This window comes from Convolutriloba macropyga, chromosome 14 (genome assembly GCF_964194025.1).
Source record: "Convolutriloba macropyga chromosome 14, txConMacr16.3, whole genome shotgun sequence".
Taxonomy (NCBI): Eukaryota; Metazoa; Xenacoelomorpha; order Acoela; family Convolutidae; genus Convolutriloba; species Convolutriloba macropyga.
The window spans coordinates 6,254,446-6,265,496 of NC_134481.1; the positions used below are offsets into that span (position 1 = coordinate 6,254,446).

An 11,051-nucleotide genomic window follows, 5' to 3' on the forward strand; every position below is an offset into this window, starting at 1 on the left:
ACTTTTAATTATATGATGTGAAGGAAGGAAGATATCGGTTTTCAAAATTATAAAGACCGTGCAATATATGGCAACATGTTTCAATTTGTCTCCAAGTTGAGAGTTGAAAATTGTTTTTTTGGAGATGCTTTTTTCCCCATTCACAACGATTTACTTGCCTATCTCATTAATGTCATGAATATTCAAATTCATTAATTAAGATGAGAAAATGTGAACACATTCAGTAAATAACTATTCAGGGTTCTTTCTGTGATCACTGGCAAAGCTTGTACTCTTGATGGCCTGTTTTTCCAAAATTTATTTAAAATAAATTGGATGGTTTTTCAGATCAGCTATTAACAATTGAATTATTGCATAAGCGCTTCAAAAGTATAAACTTTATTTAATTTTATTGATGTATTGACCGTCAAAGGGCTATTCCAGGTATGACTTGGAAACGTTCATGATATTTAATTACCGAAAAGCTTTTAGTTACCAATTCATTCTCCCGTTAAGCCATTGTTACTAAGAATCTCACTTCTTAGTATTTAACAGAGCAAAGTTTACAATTCCGATGGCGTTCCAATTCTATGAATTGACGAGTAGTACAGCTGAGGCTCAGTTATTTTTTTCAGCAATTCGTAACTAAAACTAAGATAGAAAAAAATCAAAACAAAACAGAGGAAGAGAAGACTTCAAAAGATAGTGCCCTAAAGAGTGTATTTTTTGATCCATTTGAATCATATTTGGGTAGATTTGTGTGCTCCTGCTTCACTAGTGGTGTTCTTCCCGGAGTTTGGTCGCAGTGAGTTTCAGCGCTGTACCATTGACTTTCAATTTTAACCAGTACTGAACCAGACAAATAGAAGTATAAACTTTTTGTCAGTCTGCCCAGACTACATTAAGAAACATTGACCCCCAACCTCCTGAAACTGACCACCGACCACCGACCTCCGGCTGTGATTTCTTTGGCTGTACGTGTGAATGAGGAGAATTCAAATCTTGTGGATTCAAAACGTGCAACAACTAAAACTTAGTCGTACAAACACATGATTTTGATTTTGACTACATGATTACATGATTTTAACCAAATTGCTGTAAACAAAATTTATGCTTAATATAAATGCTTAAATTTTTGCTTAGCACAGCGTCTATTTTGCAAATTGAGTGCCACTTGAGAGGCTTGTTCAAACAAAGCGCGGAAAGAAATAGAGGCAAAATGAGTAGAAAGGCAAACTGAAAACTGCTTCTATTAGTCATAATGCTAATTTTGAGCGAATACTACGCATCCTGCGCATCTTAAATCAAGCGAATACTTCGCATCCTGCGCATCTTAAAATAATGCTTTGCTGACAAAAGACAGTTTATGATTCATTCTGTCAAGACAAAAAGAAGTTTATTATTTCATACTATGCAGCCCATCGACATAGCAGAAGCTAAAAATACATCATAAACAGTCTATAAAGTGTCATGATCAGCAAAATTGACATAATAAAACACATAATTGATATTTTATGATTCAGCACTGAAATAATATGTGAGGTAGGTCCGGGTTGTTTTGTCTTACATCCGAACCTTAAATTTATTAGTTGAGCAGCTGGCTTTACAGCGAAAGAAGAGAAACAAACCGTTTTTGGTCTTTGCTGGGTTTAGCATAATGAAGCAGCTAGCAAATTATCATCGGTTGGGAGCTCTTTCCTAAATGTTCTTGATGACGCATCAGTAAGAAAAGATGAAAGAAAAAAGTGTTTCCATTGTTTGGAATCATCGTTTTCCGCTTTTATCGATTGATTTTGAAAGTGCTAACCACGGGCAACTTTTGAAAATTTTTGCCATTGATACAAATCAGGACAGAGGATAGTTTAGAAGAAAAATGGAGAAAGAAACTGTTGTTCTAATTTCAATCAATCTGTTCGACTTTTTAGATCCATCTGAAAGAATTAAACACTAGCTCAATTTACTCTTGTGGAGGTATCATAGAGATGTTTTAGCAGTAAAAGGTAGTGCGCTTTAATGATAATACCTGGGAGAAAAACTACCGAAAAACAAAAAGAAGAAGTAAGCTATTGCTGTGAATCAGACAACCGCCCGCATCCCAAGTCTGTTTTGTCATTTTTTTTTGTTTTGAGCGCCGAGCAAATTCTGTCCAGCTCGGTGTACCGCAAAAAGATAAGTCTGTGCGAAAAATTGATCCACACTGTATTTTTCCGATAGAATTTTTTCTTCTAAATTAGTATTTCTAATTACTTCTTTTCAATATGGATACTTTAGACTACGTTTTCGAAATAATAATAAAAATTTGCATTAATTGGCGTGTTTTTGACCACGAGACCTCATGCAATTGTCTTCCAGTAGAAATGAAATACCGTGTTGTCATTTGATCGATTGTCTTTTGTCTTTTTGATCGGCCAACATTCATGTTCCTTAGGAAGTTTAATAAAAGCTGAAAGACGGCAAAAATGCGCAAGAGAAATTACAATTCAGTGCCCCTAGTCCACTTTAAATCTCCAATTCCACCAAACGTATCTGAGCACAGTTACTGTGAGGGATATGTCGACATAGGAATGATTATTCTAATGAGTATACACTATTAAAAAACATTAGAGTAATTTTTAGTATAAAAACATTTTTGTGACATAATGCTTACAAAAAGCTTTGTCTCATAACTCTATAAAATAGCGCAACATTGATTAAAATCTGTTGGTAACTGCGCTGGCTCCCAGGGTCGAGGTTTTTTGGTGAATTTTTGCAAGAAATGCGTTCAATGCGGTATATTTTTCTAGAAAAACGCGGTGAATGCGGTGAATGCGGTGAAGAAAAATTAGTTCACGGCATTTCAACGCATTTCTCACAAAAATTAACCGCTTAATTCGCCGCATTTCTTACAAAAATTCAACGCATTTGTTTTCCAACGTTTACTTGAATTCAGAGGAAATATCAATGCAGTAAGTGAGGGTTGGCGCTGTGGAATAAGAAGTTGAAGACATGCATGAGGTAAGTGGTTCGAACCCGTTTATTTTGGTAAGAAATGCGGTGAATTTCGCGGTGAATTTTGTAAGAAATGCGGTGAAATGTAGTGAATTATTTTATTTCACCGCATTTCTTACATTAATTTGCCACAGAGGTCGACGCGGTGAATTTTTGTAAGAAATGCGGTGAAATGCGATGAAATATTTTTTTTCAGCGCATTCACCGCAATTCTTATAAAAACTTACCGCACTCACCGCATTTCTTGCAAAAATTTACCCAAAAACCTCGACCGGGGTATGGTGAAATAATCTATTAAAAAACTGAACCGAACCGCGCTTATCACAAAATGATTAAGTTGTTTGAACTGAATCACCTTTGTTTATATGAGAAATATTAAGTGTTTTGAGTAAATAAAGTTGCTAATGGAGTAGCAAGTCTGATCTGTTTGATTCCTTTGACATTTTTTGTGTCAATTTGAGTCATATTTGGGTAGATTTATGTACTCCTGCTTCACTAGTGGTGTTTTTGTTTTTGTCTTACATCCTCACCTTAAATTTATTAGTTGAGCTGCTGGCTTTGCAGCGAAAGAAGAAAAACAAACCCTTTTTGGTCTTTGCTGGGTTTAAAATTTTGAAACAGCTAGCAATATGTCATCGGTCGGGAGCTCTTCCCTAAATGTTCTCGATTTGATGACGCATTAGTAAAAAAGACGAAAGAAAAAAGCATTTCCTTTGTTTGAAATCATTGTCTTCCACTTAAATCGTTTGATTATGAAAGTGTTATCCACGGTTAATTTTTGAAAATTTTGGCCTTTGATGCAAATCAGGACAGAGGATAGTTTAGTAAAAAAATGGAGAAGGAAACTAATGTTCTAATTCCAAAAATTCGGTTCGACTTTTTTGGATCCATCTGAAAGCATTAACCACGAGCTCAATTTACTCTTATGGAGGTGTTAATAGAGATCTTTTAGCAGTAAAATGTAGTGCCTTTAATGATAATACTTAGGAGAAAAAATAACGAAAAACAAAAAAGGAGAAGTCAGCTAATGCTGAGAATCAGACAACTGCATCCCAAGTCTGTTTTGTCAATATTTTTTTTTGAGCGCCAAGCAAATTCTGTTTAGCTCGGCGTATAGTATTATCTAGTCGTCGGACCTTCCTCTGACTACACATCGGCTCAAACAATCTGGTATCTACCGCAAAAAAAAAGATAAGTCTTAGCGAAAAATTGAACCGATAGAATTGTCTTTTCCCGATAGAATTTTTTCTTCTAAATTAGTATTTCTAATTTCTTCTATTCAATATGGATACTTTAGACTACGTTTTCGAAATAATAATAAACATTTGCATTAGTTGGCGTGTTTTTGACTACGAGCATTCATTCAATTGTCTTCCAGTAGAAATGAAATACCGTGTTGTCATTTGATTGATTGTCTTTTTGATCGGCCAACCTTCATGTTCCTTAGGAAGTTTAATAAAAGCTGAAAGACGGCAAAAAATAAATGCGCAACAGAAATTACAATTCAGTGCCCTTAGTCCACTTTACATCTCCATTTCCACCAAACGTATCCGAGCAAAGTTACTGTGTGGGATATGTCGACATAGGAATGATTATTATAATTAGTATACACTATTAAAAAACATTAGAGTAATTTTTAGTGTAAAAAACCTTATTATGACATAATGCTTACAAAAAGCTTTGTCTCATAATTCCACAAAATAGCGCAACATTGATTAAAATCCATTGCTCGCTGTGCTGGCTCCCAGGGCCGAGGTTTTTGGTTGAATTATTGCAAGAAATGCGTTGAATGCGGTGAATTTTTTTGTAAAAAAAAAGCGGTGAATGCGGTGAAAAAATGGTTGACGGCATTTGACCGCATTTCTTACAAAAATTCACCGCTAATTTCACAGCATTTACGGCAGTTCCCGCACAAAAATTCAACGGATTTGTTTTCCAACGTTTACTTAAATTCAAAGGAAATATCATTGCGGTAAGTGAGAGTTTGCGCAGTGGAATAAGATGTTGAAGACATGCATGAGGTAAGAGTTTCGAACCCGCGTATGGACGTGCCATTTTTCTAAGAATATCGAGAAATCGGTGAAAATAAATAATTCACCTCGATTCACCGCATTCACCGCAAAAAGATGTAAGAAATACGCGCTGAATATTAGTTTTTCGCCGCATTTCTGTCAAAAGTTTATCACCAAACCTCGACCCGGTCGTTATGGAAAACCCGTTGGAAATCATCTCTCTCGTGTACTGAAATTGTTAAATCCGAGTTTTCTTAAGAATTTGGAAAAATTTGCTCTCTTCTTCGACAAAGCAATTCATCCCTGGCAATTACCTAAAATGTGATGCGTACTTTTGTTCGTTTGCTTTCTTATTAGCTGAGTTACTTGTTTGATTTCCTGGGTTGCCTATCATACAAATTTCTTAGTAGTCATACAAAGATCATATATGATTTCCTAGTAATCATTCAGGGATTATACCAAAATTTTCAAAGCCTAAAAGCTGTTTAAAATTCATTTTATACCGAGGTTGAAAAAATTTCTTGGAAATCATACAAGGTTATATATGACACATAAAACGCTGACTGGTGCCACAAATTCCCGTATAATGTAGTCAGAGGACACGTCAAATGAATATATCACATTTGCAATCCACAATTGATTCTTTGTATGCACTAAAAGAATAACTTTGCAATTTGGACATATTCACAAAACGATTTTGAGTTTATATGCTAAAAAATGTTTTCTATGTTTCCTATAAATGACCATTTATAGGTATTAACTTGACTTTATATTGACCTTGGAATTGATTGACGAGTAGTACAGCTGGGGTCCAGTTAATACCTATAAATGTACATTTATAGGTATTAACTGGCTTCAGAAAGTATTTGATCTTTAGTAATGTATTTGGACTTATTCTTTTATTTAGTTCCCAACTTTGGAAATAACATTGTAGGTTAGGGGCTTTTGGATCACAAATAGTTGCTGGCAAATCGCAAAGGTCATGCCTAACCGAATAAAATTTTAAAAAAGAAACATAAAAAGAAAATGATTCATGAAAAACAGATGTATGATTCCTTGTAATACTACTAGGATCATATATGATTTCCTTGTTATCATACTTGGATCATGTATGATTTCTTAGCGGTCAAACAAGGACCGTACTAGGATATACCTTATGATTTGTATGACATCATATATGATCTTTTATTATTTTGTAGGTTATTTTGTTAGGTTATTTTGTAATTTTTATTTTAGGTTATTTGTAGTTTTTGCTGAACTTTCATATATTCTGCCTAATTCTAATTTCTGCACTGTTTCACATATTGTTGAGCTTTGATGCAAGATTTCTACAGATAATTAAGTAAGATCTTTTCCGATGTACACTAATAAAAAAGTCTCTACTTTCAATTATTATACAATTTATTGCAGCTAAGTCTATAAATAAGCTATTAACAATTGAGTGTGCGCAATTCATCTAAAAACTAAACTTTCTCTGTTTCCAATTATTGTTTCCAATTTGCGTGTTGATATGTTGGTCACGGTTGGTAATCCGGAGGTTTATCAGAATCCATAGAATGATAAGAGGGAGGATCTTCAGCCAACATTCTAGAATAATCTAGACTACCAGTTGGAAAGCAGCCTCGACCAAAATCCTCTGATGACCTGTATGTGTGAAGAAGTTCTGAAGGAGTGTTGCGCCTTTGAACCCAGCTTCTGGTCATACCTGAAAAAAAAAGCTGAAGGAGGTACCAGACACACAAAAAGTATGCGCCAGAAAAACCTGCATCGCCAAGAGGTCCCCGACCGAAAGTCGATATGTCCAGACCGAAATGAACGAACAAGGGTGGTGTCGTGCGTTCAAATTTACATGGTCTGGAAACAGGAATGAACGCAAGATAGTCTGGACATAGGTAACTTTGAAAACACGATAGTCTGGACATAAGCAATTTTGAACGCACGAAAGTCTGGACATAGTGACCCTGGAGCGCACAAAAAATTTTTTAATAGAAACAAGAAGTCAAAAAACAGATGAGCCCATGTTTGACTAACCACGCTTACTAGAGTGCTCACTCAAGTAAAAGCGTTCTACCAAGAACACCTCAACTCACTTGATTTCAAAAGTTAGAAAACGTCAAACGCAGAAAAGCGCATCCAACAGTTTGCTTTGTTTTAGACAATTTCGCGCCTAGAATTATAGACCATTGCTGAAGTTCCAAAACAAAATCAAGCTTTGATTACTGGCTGGCTGGCACACCCTGCAGCCAATACTTTCATCGAGCAAGTTCTATTAATTTAAAATGTAATAATTGCTGGGACAATTCATCACAACCATCACACTAAAGTTTTTATACTTGAAAGGAATGCATTATAAGAACGCTGTGTAAAAATTATACGAATCAAACTGTCGATATGTTAGGACATAAACGCACGAAAGTATGGATATACGCACTTTTGAGCGCACGAAAGTCTGGCCATTGTTGTTTATGAACGCAAGGTAGTCTGGGCATGAACGCAAAAACTTTCAAAATCTGTTCGCACGAATTTTAAATTGGAACCCACAAAAGTCTGGTCATTTGATTTTGAACACATGAAAATCTGGACATAGTGACTTTTGAACACACGAAGAACGAAGAAATATTTTTGAATGCTCGAAAGTTACAGGTAAGTTCCGTCCGGGGTGGTCTGGACATAAACATGTTTGGTCTTGGAAGGTCTGGCACATGGTTTTTTGGTATGGGACCTCAACTTGATCTAGAGACATGGAGAAAGGTTTGCTCCGGTCAAAAAGTGACCAAAATCTACTTTGGGACAAAACAAAGGTCTGAATAATCAGAAAACTTGCACAGGCGACGATTTTGTACCTTTTGAGACGTCTCAAAAAGCACAAGACGTCACAGCAATTTAAAAAATTGACTAAACTAAACAAGACGTTGATCATAAAAGAGGTTGAAATACAAACAGCTTAGTCAAGTATGCTTTTGAACTAAACGGTTGAACCGGATGTTAATCTCAATTCTGTAAGATTCATAGTATTAAATTAAATCAACAAGCTAGCTAAATATAGCTCCACGAGCTTAAAAAAAACCCACTCATATTAGGTTACTGAGTTTGATAGATCGATATTATGACGTCAATTTTTTTCATGCCGTATTTTTTATTCTCAATTTCACAGATAAGTCTAATGAAGTTAAACAAAGTTGAATTTTGATAAGAAGCTTTTATGATTTTATCAGCCGCTAATTTTGTTAGTGCAAAGATCCGCAATAAGTGAATATTCTCCAGCCTGACGTTAGCGGATGAAGAAAAAGGCAATTAAGGCTGAAGCGAAAATTTTAGCTGTTCGATCTCAACTATCTATTGATAGGAGGATTGAAGATTTCAAGAGATCTGGAATATATCTCATCAAGATCGAAAACTTTTTGCCGCTTTCCGCTAGCTCGGCCTTCCATGTATAGATTGAAATTTTGCAAGTTTCATTTCAGTATCAATTGCTTGTATTGATCGATTTTTCTTCAGAAATTCAGGCTTTGACGTCGGATATCTAATTTGCCGGTGTTGAGTACCACATATAATTTTAGAATGTATTTTAATTTTGTCAAGCAATAAAACAAAAAGTGTTTAGAAAACATTATATTTCCACAAAGATTAGGCACTGGTGTGGTAGGAGAACAAGTAGAGTGGAATCAAAATTTCTTAATCTAAGAAAAACATGCTATGCTGTGTTTCTACTTAAAGCTACAAAAAGGTCGGCATTGCGAAAAAAATGGTGGATATGATCTGATTATAGATTATAGCTTATTTCAAAAGTGTTCGGCTCTAGCACTGATTTATCACAAGAATCATCAAAGCTATTCATTTGATTGGAGATATACAAGGTATAAAAAAGTCAATATGGTTATTGTTTGACTCATACTTTTGAATAAAAACACAAATTTTTAGTGAAGTTGAATAGCAGGAATTTCTTGATCAGAAATGCGGATGTTATGATTCTCTTCATTATCTTTTGCTGCTTTATTTAATTTGATCAAAATTTTTGTGCGCGAAAAAGATATTTTTGTTGATTGTTTTTGATCAAGTGATTATATGATATGGCCAGTAATTTGTGTACTTCTAGATTTAAACTGATTTTTGTACTTTGTGATTAAAACTGAGTGATAGCAAAAAAATTATCCAACTTGACTCGCGCCCACAATGTTTGCTTTAATTGTCTTCAAATTAGAACCCTGGCTCTGCATCGGAACTGTTTCGATATCCAGTTTACAAACCAAACTGTACAATTGGGCTGAATGGTTTTTTTAACCAATAACTGCGAAGATTTTACCAGATTATAAATAATCGTACACTACATTTCGATGTACAGGTCAAATATAAGAAAGAGACATTGTATGCTCAAACTGTACTTCGGAAGATTAATTTTCTCAGACATTACTTCATTAATTTGGTGTGTGCGGATTAATTGATCTTAATTAATTCAGAACGAAGATCAATTGCTCACATAGAAATTTAAAATTCTCATAAATTGATTTTTTTGCGAATCGATTTGGATTATATAACTGTGTCCTGGTTCTCAGACGACCTGAGGTTAGGGTATTCCTTTAAAGATTGTTTTCAGGCAAATTAAAAGAAATTATACACAATTGTAGTTTTCCACGCGAAACTGCGGAAAATAATAAACTGCTGGCATTTGGGACATATTTAACTTAAGCTAGCCTACTTTTTAAAAAGTTTTCAACAAAACATAACAAATAACGAATGATTTTCAACGTTTTCATTTACCGCTGTAATCAAGAGCAGAGCAGCATTTTTAAAAAAAAATCTGTATATGTTTCATCCCGCTGTAACCACAGGGATCTGCATACCAATACAAAATTCGTATTTTGCTAAAGTTCTAATCATTTCTTAATGCAAAAAATCTGGAGATAATTTCTACAGCTGCAGATATACCGCAGATCAATTAAAAAACAGACTTCAGTGCTAGAATCAAATGATAAGCTATTAGAATTTAAAACTCTGAAGTGTAACATGTGTGCAGTTATGCAAGATTAAAAAAAATTAAAACAGTGTTTTACTCGCAACTACAAAAGTAAATAGGTTTAGTTTTGGCCCAACAATTCTCAAAAATTATTACTAGTCATCATCATGTTAAAGCTACGTCATAATAAATAATTTACCTTCCCCAAACAATACCTTTTATTTCTTTATTTCTGCAGAGCTGATTGTTTTCGCCAAAATCGCGTCGGAAAATTCATTAAAATTCGATGTTATTGAGGTGCAACCAATTTTTTAATTAAGTGAAAGCAGGGTGTTGTATTAATATCATTATTTACTTAAAGTAAAAGCTTTACGTTTGAAGAGACAAACTAATGGGAAGTGCATTCAATTCACATTAGATGTCTCGAACACAGTAAAAGATACGTCGAAATTATGTTGCTCTTAATGCCCTCTTGTAGGCTTCGGTTAAGCCAAAAAGGAACATTTCCTTAATTTATCTGTAAAACAATAGCTCGGAGTTTTAGGTCAAGTTAGTTAAATATTAATAATTTCTCAGAAATTTGACAATTTTTGGTATGTTTTGTCTGAATACGCTTCGAGATCTAACACTAATAAGCTGAATTGCAATGACTCACCTGTAATTTGCTGGAGGCAAAATGAAACGCACCCCAGAATACAGAATCCCAGAGCTGTCGCCGATAAAACTACCAGGGCCGTTACTGTGTTGTTCATCGCTTCAATTTTAATATCATTCGGCATCCAATTTCTTCAACCAACTTAAAATTGATACACGAACACGTTTCGATCTATTTTGAGATACCGATTCTCCAAGATCCGAATTGGCAATAAGAGAAGGGTCTTATGCGTATGGGTTTACATCATTAGATAACATTCATCAATTTATTTACTAACTCAACTAGTTATTAATTTATAACCAGCAAGCACTGTTAAATCAATAGCGTAGATTTGTAATAAATCATTTGGTAATACGGCCGGACCATTTTTGCATTTTACCAATTTTTTTCAAGCTAATTTTGCCGTTTTTACCAATTTTCTCAAAAGTATTAGCCAAAAGGCTATAACTATAATTTCAACAAT

At 34.6% G+C, this 11,051-nt stretch overlaps 1 protein-coding gene across 1 annotated transcript; it reads right to left on the reverse strand.

Moving 5' to 3' along the window:
* Positions 1–6,339: 6,339 nt before the first annotated feature.
* On the reverse strand, positions 6,340–10,779 carry LOC142353322 (uncharacterized). Its single transcript, XM_075405555.1, has 2 exons — positions 10,589–10,779; positions 6,340–6,684 (listed from the first exon to the last, which is right to left on the reverse strand). The coding sequence occupies exons 1-2, from the start codon at positions 10,710–10,712 to the stop codon at positions 6,497–6,499; spliced, it is 312 nt and encodes a 103-aa protein (XP_075261670.1). The 5' UTR covers positions 10,713–10,779; the 3' UTR covers positions 6,340–6,496.
* Between the last annotated feature and the right edge of the window lie 272 nt (positions 10,780–11,051).